The sequence below is a fragment of the Artemia sp. Qi Xiang Cuo genome, chromosome 13, assembly GCF_049724085.1.
Source record: "Artemia sp. Qi Xiang Cuo chromosome 13, ASM4972408v1, whole genome shotgun sequence".
Taxonomy (NCBI): Eukaryota; Metazoa; Arthropoda; class Branchiopoda; order Anostraca; family Artemiidae; genus Artemia; species Artemia sp. Qi Xiang Cuo.
In genome coordinates, this window is record NC_142806.1 from 69201940 (window position 1) to 69220960 (window position 19021).

At 34.2% G+C, this 19021-nt stretch overlaps 1 protein-coding gene across 1 annotated transcript in view; it reads right to left on the minus strand.

The window, feature by feature from the left end:
• The window catches only part of Scp1 (Sarcoplasmic calcium-binding protein 1), a 30631-nt gene extending 14889 nt beyond the window's left edge, over positions 1–15742 (minus strand). The window contains exons 1-3 of the mRNA XM_089098856.1: positions 15647–15742; positions 11356–11415; positions 8136–8302 (exon numbers count right to left, since the gene is read on the minus strand). Coding sequence (XP_088954982.1) covers positions 8136–8302; positions 11356–11407 — 219 coding nt within the window. The 5' untranslated portion in view covers positions 11408–11415; positions 15647–15742. The remainder of the gene's footprint in view (positions 1–8135; positions 8303–11355; positions 11416–15646) is intronic.
• Between the last annotated feature and the right edge of the window lie 3279 nt (positions 15743–19021).

A 19021-nucleotide genomic window follows, 5' to 3' on the forward strand; every position in this document is an offset into this window, starting at 1 on the left:
AGAGTATACAAGATAAAAGTATCAAGAACTGTATGTGTAGCTTCCCAGTTATAGAGGAAGTAATGCAGCACGGCAGGGCATTCATTCCTGAAAATTCACTTAGAGTATACAAGATAGAAGTATCAAGAGCTGTATGTGTAGCTTCCCAGTTATAGAGGAAGTAATGCAGCACGGCAGCACATTCATTCCTCAAAAGTCACTTAGAGTATACAAGATAAAAGTATCAAGAACTGTATGTGTAGCTTCCCAGTTATAGAGGAAGTAATGCAGCACGGCAGGGCATTCATTCCTGAAAAGTCACTTAGAGAATACAAGATAAAAGTATCAAGAACTGTATGTGTAGCTTCCCAGTTATAGAAGAAGTAATGCAGCACGGCAGGGCATTCATTCCTGAAAAGTCACTTAGAGTAAACAAGATAAAAGTATCAAGAACTGTATGTGTAGCTTCCCAGTTATAGAGGAAGTAATGCAGCACGGCAGGGCATTCATTCCTGAAAAGTCACTTAGAGAATACAAGATAAAAGTATCAAGAACTGTATGTGTAGCTTCCCAGTTATAGAAGAAGTAATGCAGCACGGCAGCGCATTCATTCCTCAAAAGTCACTTAGAGTATACAAGATAAAAGTATCAAGAACTGTATGTGTAGCTTCCCAGTTATAGAGGAAGTAATGCAGCACGGCAGCGCATTCATTCCTCACAAGTCACTTAGAGTATACAAGATAAAAGTATCAAGAGCTGTATGTGTAGCTTCCCAGTTATAGACGAAGTAATACAGCACGGCAGCGCATTCATTCCTCAAAAGTCACTTAGAGTATACAAGATAAAAGTATCAAGAACTGTATGTATAGCTTCCCAGTTATAGAGGAAGTAATGCAGCACGGCAGCGCATTCATTCCTCAAAAGTCACTTAGAGTATACAAGATAAAAGTATCAAGAACTGTATGTGTAGCTTCCCAGTTATAGAGGAAGTAATACAGCACGGCAGAGCATTCATTCCTCAAAAGTCACTTAGAGTATACAAGATAAAAGTATCAAGAGCTGTATGTGTAGCTTCCCAGTTATAGAGGAAGTAATGCAGCACGGCAGCGCATTCATTCCTGAAAAGTCGCTTAGAATATACAACATAAAAGTATCAAGAACTATATGTTTAGCTTCCCAGTTATAGAAGAAGTAATGCAGCACGGCAGGGCGTTCATTCCTGAAAAGTCACTTAGAGTATACAAGATAAAAGTATCAAGAACTGTATGTGTAGCTTCCCAGTTATAGAGGAAGTAATGTAGCACGGCAGCGCATTCATTCCTGAAAAGTCACTTAGAGTATACAAGATAAATGGTTAATATGGTTAGGTAAGGAACAGTGTTTAAAACTGGAACGAAGAGAAATTATTCCGTGTGTGAAGGGCTGCTCACTCCTCAGCCCCTCATCAACTCCTCAGCCGCTCCGGCTGCCCACTCTTTACGCTAAAATTGTATTTAATGTCCTAATTCTTTAAGAACAACTGCTGAAACACAGAGGCCAAATTGAGATGAAAATCTTTTTAAAAGCACGAGAAAACTTTAGTGCAACGAATGAAGGGTTGAAGAGAGGGCAGTCCAGCTCAAAAACGGAACAGTTTCTCTTTGTGCTATTTTAGTACACTTTTAGATTCCCTCCACGTTGCCACCAGTAATATGAAAGTACTACTTTAGCACTATGGTATAATGTGCATTATTTGAAAAAAACTACGTTTTCTAAAGAGTTAAAGAGGCCTTAAAACGTACAGGGATTAGGAGGCACAGTTGGGGGGCTGCCGCCCCCAAACCCCGCTTTCGCGGCCTTTAAATAAAAAAAAAATTTCTTTAGACTGAAAGTAAGGAGCGACATTAAAACTTAAAACGAACAGAAATTATTCCGTATATGAAAGGGGCTGTGCCCTCCTCAACGCCTCGCTCTTTACGCTAAAGTTTGACTTTCTCACAACTATTTTTTTTAAACAATAAATTTAAACAGTCAGCCTGATCAGACAACGTTAAAGGGGGGTTGTGGTGGGAAAAATTAACACGGGCTATTATAGGAAAACGAGGTTTTTCGTAAATGTAAATTCGGGGGATAATTTTTTCGGTCTGAAAATATCAAAAGGCCCTAACAGGTCGAATTCTGCTTCGAATGAGTCCTCATTCACCCGGATCAGTTGCCAACTGTGGCCTGTAGGCGTGGATAAGAAAAAAAAAGACATGATGAATTTTAAGTGGCTATATTTGTTTTTTTGAAAACAGGGAAGGAGTGATTGGATTGAGCTGAAATTTCGAGGATAAGCTCCCGGGCCCTAGGAAAGCTTAACCTCTAAATTTTGGACCAATCAGACAACGTCAAAGGGGGGCTGTGGTGGGAGGGTCGAAACTTCCGGCCCAGTTTACCCCATGAAGATAAAGTCGGAAGAGGATGAAATTTTGCACGTTTCTTAGTTTGAGCTTGGGCTACAAAATGCGATTACCGCTGTCTCTCTGCGACCTCTAGGACCTGAAACCGCTTAACATTGTGGTGGGTCGCCTCTTTATAGAGGCACAAGTGTGCCTCCTTGAACACGTGCTCAGGGTTGCCACACCTGTAACACGAAAGTGCTATTTTAGTGCTATTATAATTAATTTTTTGACTGTAGCATCAAAAATTCCTGTGTAGCTCGCAAATTTGGGCACTTATAGCACTTTAGGAACTGACCGTGGTGGCAACCCTGCTCCACAGCCGAATTCTGGGTAGGCCACTGTTAATAAGTTCTATATGATTTTAATTCTTTCTCTTAATTCTGTAGCATTTCTAAAATAATATATATCTTGCTTTGTTGTACAAAAATCGGTTTCAAAAGAAAAACATTGATTACTACCAAACAGTTAAGATGTATGATTTCGTTCAGTTTGTTTCTTCTTGCCAAAATTTTGTCATAAATCAATTCTCACATCTTATTTCCGTTCTATAATGGAATTTCTATAATTGTTTTACTCTCTAGATTGTGAATAAAAGGAATTCTGAATAAATTCGACGCCCTCCTAAAGTTCCCTTTTAAAACAATTATCTGTCTTTAAATTACCAACGACATTGAAAATAAAATCTGATTTTTTGAATTGGTTAAGCGGAAACTTACACAACAATACGTATTATAAAAAAAAGTAAAGGTCAGAAATTCAATTTTTATGAAAAAGTGCTTAATATGCACTTAGGCAGTTGTTGACAGTAGCGGGAGCTAAATAAAAAGCAAGAAACTTGGGTAAAAAATTCTACAAAATAAATTAAAGCACATGAAAACAAATAGTTCAAGAATTTAGAGATTTAGTTGTCTTTGGGAATCAAAAGATTAGTGTTTGAGCTTTCATGGACGAAATGCGTTGTCAAAATTAATTAATCAGTTTTAATTGTTTATTTCAATGTTTCAACGTGGCAACAAATACATAATTGTGGTTCTGCCCTAAAAAACTTCATACTCTTGAGACAGATAAAAGATAAATTTTGCAAATCCAGCTAACTTGCCCGAAAGACAAAAAAATGTTTATTTTGATGGTTCTTCATGGTACTTTAATAGTACCATGTGCTATTGGTACTTGAATATTTTATACCATTTTATGCCATATTTTATATTTTATTGGTACTTTATGCTATTGGTTCTTTAACATTTTATACCATTTTATGCCACATTTTATATTTTTATTGGTACTTTATCTGTGGCGGATTCAGGGGCGCGAGGGGGGCGTGCGCCTCCACCTATCGTAGTCTAAAGTAGTCTAATTTACTTAATTAACTCAAGTTTGCGTTAATTAAACTTGCTCATAACGCAAGTTTAGCGGATCAACCTATTTTGCACCCCCCCCCTTATTTTTTGAGATCAACCTATTCTGCACCTCCCTAAGAAAATCATGGATCCGCCCCTGTACTTTAAGCTATTGGTACTTTAATTTTTTATTATATGTTTTACCAAAATGCTATCGGTACTTAACTATTTTTTCAAAGAGTTATTTTAACTAGTGCCATGAAAAGAGTGTCCTGTGTCCAAGAGTGTTAATCTAGTATATCCTGTCACCGGTGAAATAGCCAGATAGCCCCATTCTTTAGCCCGGATAGTTCCAACCTGCCCTTCCGATGCCCCCTCTAATCCGTGTAGAAATCTTGTGTATGCACGAAAATTTTATTTATGATAACTATTTGAATAGATTTTTTCTAAGCACCCCTCCCTCCAAGCTTAACTTCATACCCCTTAAAAAAGTGGTGTTGATGCCACAATGTTGAAATGAAATATATTATGATAATCCCATGTAAATGTGATTGTCTCCAGCCTCTAAATGAAAGGTTTGATGTTGTGTCAATGGCTGTTTTCTACAAGTACTTGAATTCGCCTCCCTCAGACGAGCTCTCTCGAATTGTGCCCCCCTTTGTCCAGCCGACAAGGCAGACACGAAGGCACACAGCTCGGTCCAATTATCTAAAGGAGGATACGCCGAAAACCGAGTACTTGAGGAACAGCTTCATCCGGCGTTGCACTTCTATCTGGAACGATCTTCCTGGGGATATTATCCCTGCAAATCCCTCTGTTGATACCTTCAAAAGAAGGTTCAATAGACATTTAAAACCTCGAGACCATTGAACGAGGTAAATGAATAGCGACATATCAGATACTTTGAAGTACCTGGCGCCGTGAATGTTGGAATAAAAAAAATAAAAAATGTGCGAATTCGTGTTTAGGACAGCCATTTGAAGACTTTTTTGTTAGCATCTCCTCCCTCTAAGCTTAGCTTCAGACCCCCCTAAAAGGAAATGCTTGTAAACGCACTGCATATTTCTAAAAACTAACGTTTGTGGTTCTTTTCCTCATTTGCATAACGTTATCATTATTCGATTCACGCACTTTATTTAATTGGATTTCTAAATTATTTTCATCTCCAAGATGTAAACTGAAAGAATCAAATGAAAATAGAGTTCAAGTTCCGCCTAATCCTATATGTTTCGGTCCAAAAGGATTTATTTAATGCATTAATACTTCCTCTCAAGGTGTTTTTCAGGAGAACCAAATTGAAAAATGGAATAAAATGGAAAGAACCCACATATGAGAAAAGCGAAGCAGAAGCATAAACTGCATTGACATGTTTTCAAATTTTACTAATTTGCCTTATAACTTTGAAAATATATGGCTTTTTACGTGGTAAAACTAAAAATGGTTCTTCCGTTCCCGGCTCAGGCCTTTTTGGGTCTTCAGGCAGGCCAGTAGCTAGCTAATTTCAGAACCCGAAAAATGTAAAGTAGTTCAAAACGGAGAAGCCGAATGCTCGTTTTGATACTTAGGGAAATCAATCAAGCATTGTAGATGAGATTTTCAAATGAACATCAAATGTAGATGAGCATGAAATGTAGATGCTAATTTTGATACTCAGGGAAATCAATAAAGCAATGTAGATAAGATAAAAAGCGATTCTGTCAAACAGTTCGTGGTAACGAACTGTAAGTAAGGAGCGACCCGGCTCAATGGTAACCGAAACTCTAGAAAACGGGTTTTTGATACCAATAGATATATCAAAAGAATCAGATTTCAATGCTGATTTCAAATATATAATTTTCATCAAGTTTAGTGCTACCCATCAAAAGTTACGCGCCTGAGAAAATTTGGCTGATTTTCAAAAAAAGGGAGAAAGACCCCTAAAAGTTATAAAACCTAAATGAAAATCACACCATCATATTCAGCGTATCAGAGAACCCTACTGTAGAGGTTTCAAGCTCCTATCTACAAAAATGTGGATTTTTGCATTTTTTGCCAGAAGAAAGATCACGGATGCGTGTTTATTTGTTTGTTTATTTGTTTGTTTGTTTTTGTTTTTTTTTCCAGGGGTGATCGTATTGACCCAGTGGTCCTAGAATATCATGGGAGGGCTAATTCGAACGGAAATTAAAAGTTCTACTGCCCTTTTTAATTGACCAAAAAATGGAGGGCAACTAAGCCCCCTCCCACGCTCTTTTTTTCCCCGAAGTCACCCGATCAAAATTTTGAGATAGCCATTTTGTTCAGCATGGTCGAAAATATTATAAAAATTTCTTTTAGGATGACTTGATCCCCCAAAGTCCCCAGGGGGAGGGCTGAAAGTTATGAACTTTACTCAATGTTAACATATAGTATTGGTTATTGGGAAATATACAGACTTTTTAAGAGGAGATTTTTTGTGGTAGGTGGGGGAAGGAGAGGGTCGGGGGCTATATGGAAGGATCTTTCCATGAAGGAAGTTTTCATGGGGGAAGGGACATTGCTATGAAGGGGGCGCCGGATTTCCCAGCATTATTAAAAAAAAAGATCAGGAACTAAATAAAAAAAAACAAGTTTTTCAACTGATCAACTGATTGTGATTAAGAGGTCATTTTTAAAGAACTGGAAAAAAATTCGAACTATAGTTTAAAGAGCAGGGTATTGGCTAGGGGGCGAACCCCCTAATATACGTGTTAAAAATTTATGAATATAGAAGTTCGTTACGTAAGTTAATTCTAAGTTACGTATATTTATTACTAATAAAAACGTTCGTAAATAAAATTAAACAAGTTTCGAGAAAGCCATTTAACCAAATATGATATGCAAATTTTGTTTTAATTATTCATGTACGGTGAGCCAAAATCAAAACCTGCATTAATTCAAAAACGTTCAAAAATTAAATAAAAAAAACAAGTTTTTTAACTGAAAGTAAGGAACGACGTTAAAACTTAAAACGAACAGAAATTATTCCGTATATGAAGGGGGCTGTCCCCTCCTCAACGCCTCGCTCTTTACGCTAAAGTTTGACTTTCTCACAACTCTATTTTTTTAAACAATAAAAAAACTTTAGCGTAAAGAGCGAGGCGTTGAGGAGGGGACAGCCCCCTTCATATACGGAATAATTTCTGTTCGTTTTAAATTTTAACGTCGTTCCTTACTTTCAGTTAAAAAAACTTGTTTTTTTTATTTAATACTAATAGGTACTCAGGGTACCAATAGAACCATTGCTTGTTAAAACCGTTGCCTTAGGAAAACAGAAATTCAATTATATATTTAGATTTTGATGAAAAAAAAGGACACAGCTCCCCTGCTTTACTACCTTTCTTATACCCCCCCCCCCCACCCCAGGACGAAAATATAATTTTTTAAAACCAAAATATTTCTTTTTTGTATACAAGATATCAATGGTTGTTACATATGGGCGCAGGGGCGTCGCTTGGGGGTGGCAGGGGGGGCAGTCCCCCCCCCCAATAATGTGGAGAAAAAATATTATACATCCCACGCCCTTTGACTATCCAGATATGGACCCCTCTTGCCCCCTCCCCCAATAAAAATCCAAAAGATTTGCCCCTGTATGGGAGATCTAGTATTTCATCTATTTTATTTGTCAGTTTCCAAAACGGCACAGAATAAGCTAGGACCACCCCAAACTCAGATACAAAAAAAAGCACCGACCATGTACCAAAGGCCTTAATTTATTAAAAACCGCTCTTGGACTATGGATGCCATTTCTCCATTCCTAGTTGGAAGGGAAGCCATTGTGTATACTATTGCATCACTAGGGGACCTGTATTCATTCAAGAATCCATTTCAGGGAGGGAATGGCAAATAAAGTAACAATCACCCAACTTTTGCCAGTTGCCAGTCCCAACTTTCTCTAGATTTTGTGCAGCCTGTTTTCTCTAGACCCTGTGCAGCCAGGTTATTTATAGTCTTAAAGTTATTGATTTTAAAATTGAAATCTGGAGCTAAGAAATTTGATTTTCACCTTTATACCGAATGAAATTGGTATTTATTTATTATTGTCGGTTTTGTGATAGCAGTCATTAAGAGAAACGGTTGAGAACGTTTTTGTTTCCAATTATTTCAAATTTGTTTCCAATTATTGTTGCTTAATTCTACATTTTGTATTTGTAGCCCGAAACAGATTCAGATTTTTCTAGTTTAAAAAGCACGCCTCACACCTTCGCTCTGATTGGTCTATTATATCTATTACGCTTGATAACTGAACCTTACTCAACTCCCAAAACTATGCAAGAGATAAATTATTGGCACTGTAGTCGTTCCTAATTTGATCCACAAGTGTGGCTATAATGTCGCCCGGGCAATAGCAAAATATCAATCTTAGTAAATATAATTGTCAATGTGCCTTAGTGCATACCCTATCAAAGTCACAGAGCTCTGCAATTTTGTCCCAAAGATCCATGTAAAGCTTCGTGTTGGTTTTTTGTCTTGTCGCTTCGAGGGTTCCCTTTCCTTCTAATACTGTAGAACGAAAAGCCATGGATTCAAAATCATTCTTGTCCAAAAAGCCATTGTTGTCAACATCTGTAAAATCAGTTTTAATTTAATGTGAGAGGCACAAAAATATATATCATGCATATATATATATAATATATATATAATATATATATATATATATATATATATATATATATATATATATATATATATATATATATATATATATATATATATATATATATATATATATATATAGATACTCATATATATACATATATATATAAAGATATATAAAGATACTCAATTGTCCGTAAAACAGATATTATTTTTAAATTAAAGGGATAATTGTATGATGTAATTAAGTGCAGATTAATAGTTTAAGGTTTGTCTTCCATGTTCTTAAATTATCCTGGATATTATTTGTTCACAGGACTTGCCTTAATTTTATTACACGCAAAAACTGTGATTTTCAGGGATTTTTACAAATATCAACAGGAAATATTTTAAAACAGTCACGTTTTATTGAACGAATATTTCGGCTCTGTATCTAAAAGCCGTCGTTAGAAAAGCAAATAGATAAACATAAAATTAGACTTACATTAATATAAGTGACAATTAATACTAAAACCAAAATTATAAAACAATACTAGCATAATTACTTGAAAGATATATATATATATATATATATATATATATATATATATATATATATATATATATATATATATATATATATATATATATATATATATATATATATATATATATATATATATATATATATATATATATATATATATATATATATATATATATATATATATATATATATATATATATATATATATATATATATATATATATATATAATCAAAGGTAAAGTCCAAGATCATCTGAATTTTCATCTACATCATAAGAAATATGAGATTTTTACGTTTTGTAGACGGTACCTTGAGGGCTCTTATAAATGTTGAATGTCATTACAAAATTGCGATTAAGATTGCATTTTGGGGGGGGGGGGATTAACTCCTATTTTTAAAATAATGCAAGTTTTTCGATGTTACAACGTTATAAAGTTTAGGATTACAATATATTCCTGTCAGCGTAGCCCCAATAAATAATTACAATTAATCAAATATTCGACTAAAAGTAACCTTTTTGAGTAGAATTTGCATATTTGGATTGACAAAGCGATATTCGACTTTTTCATGAGCATACGGAAAAGAACTGGATTAAAGAGGGGAGAGGATCTTTTTTCTTCGTATAAATCTAGGGTACTTCCGTATTAGCCAGTACACACTGGAGACGTTCGCTTATAAGTTTGTTGTGATTTCTCAGGAGACAAACTGTAGTAGTTATTTATGTTGTAGACATTTATGTGTTCTGGGTGCGTAGTTCTGAGTTGTAGATCCCATAATTTTGTTAATAAAGTATTATATCTCTATTATACATTGGTTTATTTTATTAGGATTAACCTAAGTTCACTTCTCGAGTGTGTACTGGCTAATACGAAAGTACCAATTTTTGTCTCCAGTCTAGCGATACTATTTTTTACGCCTATCGCCCAGCCGGCTCTTCTGCTAGTTCCATATAAAAATTTAAAATTTGTAAGCATATTGAGCCCCTTTTTTCTTGGAAAGCCCCCAATTTATTTCACAGGCTAAAGTCCCTGGTGTGATTGTTTACAACTATGCAGTCAAATATAAATTTAATTTTACGGAATTTAACTCCAAAATTATTTCCGTTCCAATAATTCTGTTGTTTCTCAACTGTTATTCACGACATTAACATTCCAAACAAAAAACTAAAGTGTTGTCTCACAATTTTGCGGAAACGATATTTATGTCGCAGGACCATTTATGTGGTCATCGAAACCTGATATATAAATAGAATAAAACTATTTACTCGCGCTTCTTTAAATTCAAATATATAGCCGCTTTAACTCTAGACAAATGACTGACAAATCTGTCAAGCCGGTTGGAAATGATTTGCTGCAGTGAACTGAGGAATTTGTTTGCGGTCTGTGAACAGCATAGTATCTTTATCCGTTTACCCTACCGAAACATTTGAATTAATTTGCACCTCTATCAAAATATTTTCTCATTTTAATTACTTTATTGAACTATTATCAATCATTTAATTTAATTATCTTAATTATTATGATTTCAATGCTTTTTTTTAACTTATTTTCATTTTATGAATTAATTGTTAATTTATTAGTTATTTTCAGTTATTTCATTATCAGAATAGCTTCTTTGAAAATAATATCAAAATATTTTCATAAGAAACTGGACAAAAAAAAGCGCCACTAAGGTTTAACGTCGATTGTTTTCCGACTTCTAAGCCGACTGATAAAATAAGCATTTAAGCCGCGTCGTCGCCATTGCTTTTTCAGGTGACGTTCCCGTAACATTTTGTTTTTTTTCCAACAGCTCCAATCTTATAGACTCAAAAGGCAAGTCAAACTTTTTTCTTTTTTTTATTTCATGAAAAGTCACATTCAATGAAAAAAATCTGTTTTTACTCTGTCGACTTCGCCTGAAAAAGACATAGTGAAGATAATACTTTACGTGAACAATAGAGCATGACTAAATTTATTATCTTCTTTTTTTCCCCAGAGGTAATGTAAAGAACTTAAGACTGCACACAAAATCATTTGGGGACTCCCAAAACGTAAGAAAAAATAAGGATTCAGGACCAAACACTGATACTTAGCGTTTGTACCAGAAACAGATATTTTAACGTAAATTTTGTACAACTATTGTATTTATGTGTGAAATTGTCAGTAATCAGGACTTTTATTCGCGTTAAAAAAAAAAAAAATAAAAAAAAAAAAAAAAAAAATCAGAGCTTTTTTTTAACATAAACTGTTTACTTGCAGTTTTTAATATAAAATGCGTAATAACTATATATTTAATATTATAACTATATTTTATATTTATATCAAATATAGTATTTTATAACTCAGGGTCGAATACGGATACTTAGCTATTTGTACCAAAAACAGATATTTACACCAAAATATTTGTATAATTATTGAATTTATCTGTAAAATTGTCAATAATCAGGTCATTTTTTGACGTTTACCAAAAAAAAAACTTTCAGGACTTCTTTTTTTAAATAGACTGTTCACTTACCATAAATGTATCTGACAATGAAGCGGACACGGTTATCCCAGTTGTTTGCCATTTTATACTCTGCAAAAAAATGAAATAAAGACAATTTCGGTTAAATACGTTATGTTCAGGGGTATTTAATGTAGTAGGGGTGAAACAGGAGTGTTCAAATAAATAAAAAAAATGAAATAAAAGCATCATCATAAATTTATATACAAAATAAAACTAAACAAATTAATAAAAATAGAAGAAATAAAATGAATTTTTTTTAAGTTTATAAACAAAATTAATAATAAAATACAATTCTTATTTAATTGTCTAATTTTTATTAAAGTTTTTGTTTTTTCTTATTAAAATTTTTTCCCAGGGATGTTCAACATTCGATATAAAAGATTTTAGACCCCCCCCCCTCTTTTCACCTTAAAATTTACAAAATTCCTTTTTAAAGCTCAAAATGTTTTAATTTCTCGTAAACTCGTTTGTATTAACATAGTATGAATAAAGAGTAACCATGCCACTAGTGGCTGAAACTCTAAATGTGGAATCGTGATGGAAGAAATATTCATAATACACTGATTCCAAATATATAAAAGTTCAGCTAATTTAAAAAAATAAGTATCCCTAAAAAAAGATCAAGTGTCTAAAAAATTTTAACTTTTTACTTAGATCGTCGTAACCAAAATAAACGGGAACATAACAATTTTTGTTAACCGAAGATCGGAACATAATTAGACTTTTAAAGAAAATCCATCGATATTTTTCTTTTAAATTATAAATTATATTGATTATTAAGCATAAATAGATGGAAAATAGGGATTCTTATTATGAAATACAAAGGGAAATTCTAAACACAGTTTTATGGAAACTTTGATGCATGAGGCTACATGTTTAAAAACATATCCGGAAGAGAAAAAAAGATAAAGTCAAATTTTTTATTTTCTTATGCTACATATCCAGTTTCCTCATTTTAAAATATAATGCTTCTTCTTAAAAGGGTATCAGGGGGGGGGGGGGAAGGTGATCTTCTCTCTTGGTAGGCTCAAAATGCAAACAAAATCTAGGATATCGGACTATTCTAAATAAATAAACAAATTCATTGCAAAAAATTGTTTGCCCCCCTCCCAATCCAACAAAAATCAGGAGACTTTCTTATTCCAAAGAACTTATGTGACTACCCTTGGTTTTTGACGTTTCTCACCTATTGTAATCGGTGGCCTTACTTTTTACGCTCAGCCACAGTCGGCGCAGTTCTTAATGGATGCCGGGAGAAATCTGACGAAGGTAAACAGTAAGGGTGTGCGAAAGCAGAGGATGGCTGCCCCCAATCCTTGATTGCACTTTGTGGCTGAAGGGCCATGAAATGAAGATCAGCACAACCTGCAAGGACTCTAAAGTCCGATACCTTTAGTCCGACTCTTTACCTTATTTTTGTTATAGCTTATGGGTCATGAGTATATCGTTTTAACTTAATATTCACTAAAAACAGACTAGTTTCTTCAAATTAAAGTGGGGGGGGGGCAACATAAAAACTTAAAACGAGCACAAGTAATTCTGTAAATGAGGAGGGGGGATGTCCCTTTTCAACCATCGGTCTGTCTACACTGGACTCTCTGACACGCTGGATATGATGGTGTGATCATTAAGACTCCTTGATTTTGGGGAGGTGTTTGCCCCTTTTTCGAAAGATCAGGTAATTTTTTTTTCAGGGTTGTAGCTTTTGATGGGTAACATTAAACTTTATATATTTGGAATCAGAATGAAAAGCCAATTATTTTGACGGATCTATTATTACCAAAATTAGTTTTTTTTTAGAGTTTCCAGTCACTCATTACTTACATTTCGTTACCACGAACTGTCTGTTTCGTTACAAGGAATTGCTTGATAATAACAAAGCTAATTAATCATTTTACTTTTGGATGCTGAACAATTAAAGGACTGGCTAACAAATTTTTCAGTCTGAAAGTTTGGAACATCAGGGGACATGGCCAGAGCACCAGGTCTTAGAATTTTGACGCCCTATTTCCTAGAAGCTTAAATATTGAATCTGACTTTTTTGCAATTTTACTTATCATATGACTAATTTATGACTTTAATTTATGACTCCACCTAAGTTGTGTTCACATGCAGGTCCAGCTAGACCAGAGTTGCCACCCGCTGTAAAACAAATCACTAGATTTAGTGATTTTCTGGTTGATTTAGTGATTTTCTTCAATAAGCTAGTAATTTACAAATTTAGTGATTTTTTTGTTTAGGCAAAATAAAAAATCACAACAAATAGTAATAAATCACTAGGGGGTGGCAACCCTTAGCTATAATTTCCTGACTAAGCATGAGTTTCTAACACGGGACGTAGTTTAGCATGCAAGTGCAGCTAAACATGTCCATAAAAGAATCGTGTATGAATGTCAGTCGCGATGATATAGTCACAGTGGAAACTAGTGATTAATTCGATTGGGTGTTATTTATCTCATACATAAATTTTAGATAAACCCTATTTTTGCCAAATTTTTTTCTTAAAAATGCCAAAAAATCTTACTTTAAATCTATTTTTGAAAAAAACATTTCCCATTAAGCGCAAATTAATGCATTTTTTGCTTAAGATACATAATTTTTTTCCACCATCTATGAGGCATATACTCTTTTCCAAATGGGAAAATAACACTAAAAGTATATTATCCCCTTTTTCAACTCATTTCCAAAAAGGTTTCTTCGGTAAAAAATATTTATTTTGACGGTTCTATATGGCAACACTGACGAAATGTAATACTACCCTAAGATTTTCTTATAATTCCTAACAAATCATGGAAAATCACATTTTATTGAGATTCAAACTTCAAAAGAGAAATCAAAAGGATTAACTGCCAAAAATTGCTGAGGAAATCCTTAATGTAGTTATTTTCAATTAAATCCAAGTAAAAAAAAAAGAAGCAAAAAAAAACAACAATAAGCTCAGCAAAAAATGTGTTTTTATACAATAGTGATACAATAATAGTATCACTTTATATGCTATTAATTAACCATGAAGCTATTTTAAGTAATGAATACCAAGATGCTATTATTGAATCAATTATTGTTAATAATTACTGCTTGATTAGTAATTACCAGATGATAATATTAATTAATAAGTAGTAATTAAATGGAGTAATTAATGAAAATTCAGGTGTTCATTCAAGGCTAAATTCTAAGGATAGTCAGTTTTATTTGAGGCCAAGACTAATCAATAAATTACTCCCGCCCCTCTTCTCGCTGAATAAACCATATCTTCACAAAATGTCTCCTTTTATAGGAAATACTGCGAAAAGGCGTAACTGTTGAACTATAATTTTCTTGTAATTTCAGCTTTATAAAAAATTTTACGTATCTTCTAAAGCAAAATTCTGGGTTCCCCAAAATTCTAGTTGTCTTCTCTTGTCAAAGTGTATGCTATAGAACCCAAGACATTTAATAATCAGTAGTTATTGGTTATTACCTTTAGTCTGAGATTCCAGACAACCGCAACTTTAGCCCCTACACATATTACACCCAAAATCCGTTTTAAATTTGTGTTGTCTGTTTACTCGGAACAAACATAATAAGAAATGATTAATCACCAACCGAGTTTTTTAATCAAAGTAGAAAAAGAGTTAAATAAAAAACAAAGTTAAAATGTCTGTGGTTTCTTTCAAGGGATGTTTATTCACTCTTCTTTTAGGCGGGGAGCTAAAATCTACTTTTCAAAACCAAGAGGGGCTTTGATGTTTTGTTGGTTTTTAATGAAAATACCAACAAAGTATTTCTCAGTGAGAATACCAAAAAAGGGGTTTTGGAAGATTTGGGGATAAGAAAACACACACTGGACATTCCCCCATCTTTTCAATTGATGGATCTGATTCAAGCCGTAGCCAGAGGGGGGAGGGGGGGGGGGTTGAACCCCTCCCGAAATGTTTTTTTAGCTCGTAAAAATGTAACAAAAATGGACATAAACGAATTTTGTATGTGGTTTTTAAGTTTTTTTTTGTGTAAGCCTCCTCCTCTCCCTGAAAAAAGAACTTTGAGTAAAACCCCCTCCGAAAAAAATCCTGGGTACGGCCTTGGTCTGGTCATGACTACTTGGTGTAAAACTTTCTGAAATGATAGAACAGTAATGCTAGTATTTTCTATTCTAAACTGAATGACATCCACTTTTGAAACACGAAGACACTCAACCACAATCCCTGAATTAAATGCACTGAACACATCTCAACTGTGGTAAGCTCTTTGCCACGCTTCCATGGTTAATCCAGGCTATTCGAATGCAATTTTCACTACTGATAATCTCGGTCCTTAATCTCACCTTTATGAAGTTCTACAGCACAAAGGGACCGACACTTCGCTTACTCTGGCGACTGTCGAAGCTCTGCTAGCACTGAAGTTCTTTGGTCCTGTGTCTCCCTTTATACCGGAGGAGGAGTCTCTACACTGTGCTAAAAGTAACAAAGGCAGGCATGCCTGGATTGCAGTACAGCTGAAAACAGGTGTCTCAGTTCATTTTAATGATATGAAGGATAATCAAGTCCGAGGAAATTATTTCTACAGTTTTACGAATTTACCAGACTTCATAGAAATATTCTCTTGACTGTCGCCAAAAAATTGTTATAAAACTTTTTTGACACTTAAGAAAGAAATACAGCTAATGAAAAATGAGTTTTATTTTATAGATGTCAAGTCGAAACAAGTACAGGTTCTAATAGTTTTTGAATAAATATTAGTAACAATAAATATACGTATAGTGGGGATGACCCCTCTATTTATGAAGAATTGCCACTTGCCCCATAGATTTTTTTTCTCTCTCTGTTTTCGAAGGGATAGCCTTTATTGAATCTGATTTATTGAAAATCGCCTTTGCTGATGAGTCTGGGCAGGGGCGGATCCAGGATTTCTTAAGGGGGGAGCGCAAAATAGGTTGATCCGATAAACTTACGTTAGGAGCAAGTTTAATCAACGCAGTATTGCGTTAATTAAGTAAATTACACTACTTTAGACTACGTTAGGGGGCACCCCCTCCCCTGGATCCACCACTGAGTGTTAGAATTTACTGCTGTTTGTTTGTATCAGTATTTACTCAGAGAAAAATGGTTAAAAAAAATGGTTACAGAGAAAAAAATATAATACAAGACTTATAATCAAATAAATTAGATAAATTAAATAGATTAAATAAATCAAATGGGTTAAATAGACTAATGAATCGTGCACAAAAACAGAGGGAAAAAAATTTCCAAGAAGTAAAAAAAAATTTCAAGGTCCTTCGAGCTGAATCAGGCATCCTATTCCACCCAATATGGCTCACCGTTACAAGATAGAAGTTTGAGATTACGAAGGGAGTAATGCCCGTGCCACATTACAGTCACACTTGTCGATAAAATAAAAATTACGCGCGACTACCGCGCTAATTACGTTCGTCGTTCGTAATTTCTCAAGTTTAAATTGTTCAACTTTCAAACATAAATTTTTTGACTGACCAATCAGAGTCAAAGTTTAAGGCATATTTTTTTAAAACTAGAAAATATGGAAACTTAGAACAGCGGTTTTTTCTATCTGGGAGAGGAATCTGACAAAAGTTAAGAAGACATAGTATTAGTAGAGAACAGTTGGACACGAATCACTGTTGGTGCAAACTCTTTAAACTAATTTCTAGCAATTTTAATTTTTTGCTTTTTATATATGTGACACTAAGGTCAAGAAAATTGTATTGTCATTCATGATATTTGGCCTTCTTTATCGATAAAAAAAATAGTTTTTTTTAACTGAAAGTAAGGAGCGACATTAAAACTTAAAACGAAAAGAAATTATTCCGTATATGAAAGGGGCTGTCTCATCCTCAACGCCTTGCTCTTTACGCATCTTGGCTCACATTACATGAATAATTAAAACAAAATTTTCATATTAATTTACTTTTATTTGGTTAAATGGCTTTCTCGAAACTTGTTTCATTTTATTTACGAACGTTTTTATTAGTAATAAATATACGTAACTTACGAATTAATTTACGTAACGAACTTCTATATTCATATATTTTTAATACGTATATTAGGGGGTTCGATGCAAATTGCCTTGCACTAAATGTTGCTAAGTCAAGGTTTTTCAATTTCTTCCCGTATTTCTCTGGCGTGCCCTGAGTTATCTAATGTCCAGCTTTCAAGGGGCTCTCTCAGTAGACCTGAGGAACGATATGTCCGATTTCTCGGTATTCTTCTCGATGAAAACCTTTCATTCAAGCATCATATTGGACTAATTAATATGAAGATCTCAAGGAGTCTTGGAATTTTGAGGAAGCTAAAACACATTTTTCCTGGATCAGTTTTAAAAATTCTGTTCCGTTGCTTAGTTCAGTCCTACGTCTCATATTGCGCTACAATATGGATGTCAACTTTCTCTTCTTTTTTGAAACCACTTTCTAAGTTATATGATAAGGCAAGAAGGCTTATACAGGAAACAAATTGTACTAAAACTAACCCAACTAGCCGATTACTTGATTTGCAGTCTCTCTACATTCTTTCGTGTGCGTCTTTCACTTTTCATCAAGGGTGATATAGGGGGGACATAAGGGTGAGGGGGAGGTAGGGGTAAAGTACAGCGGTTCTGCATGCTAAATGAGTTAGCTACAATTATTCTGCATATTATGAAGAAAGAATTTTTTTCTAACTTCAAGCTGTTCAAATATTTTACCCCCCAACCAAGGCCTTACCCAGGGGGTTTATGGGGTTTGACCCCCCACCCCTGGAAATGTTTGGTTTACTCGTAAAAACATAACAAAAATGGATATAAACAAATTTTTATGCGTTTTTTTTGTGTAAACTCCCGGCCGAAGAAATATTTAAGTTACCCCCCCCCCCCGAAAAAATTGTTTGAGTACTCCCCCCCCCCAAAATAAACTCCTGGGTACGGCCTTGTCCCCAGCCCCCTAATTTGCAAATATATAGCTCAAATTATACAAGTATAATGTATTCTGTCAACCGCCACTTGCTTCCCACCGAGTGTAAGCTAATTGTCTTTTAATACAGGATGAAACTGGTTTGCTCTACAATTTTACACAGCGTAATTCTTGAGTGGGGAGTCGCTATAACAAATAAGTACATTTTCTTTTTTTAACGATCCCTGTCCTCTATTATAAGGCTGGATTTCCATCAAATTATCCAATTATGATTATTTCAATAATGTTTTACTGTTTTACTCACATATGTTTTACTCACAACAAGCAAGAACAACAATGTGGAGTATGAACGACAATAAAATGACAACAACAAATAAAACACTAAATAACACAAAAATAGAACGAACAACTAAGGAACAAAATAAAAATCCGTCAGCCTACACAGAAAGGGGAAAAATTCCAAAAGATGATCATACTAAAATCCGTCAGCCTACTCAGAAAGGGGAAAAATTCCAAAAGATGATCATACATTCAAAGTTCCCAAACATAGAGTTTCATTAAGATTATTTTGAGATGGTATATCATTAAGGTTAAACCTGTTTACTAGTACCATCATAGTAGATTGCTATATTGCTGTTAATTTCTTATTCAATCAATCAATTTATTCAATCAATAAACTCAACAAAATACACTTCAATATAAACTCCCCCGTAAGGCTCTATGGCCAGGAAAAAAACAGGGGAGAAATAAGAATGAAACAAATACATGAAAAACAAAAACATTTTCAACATCATACAT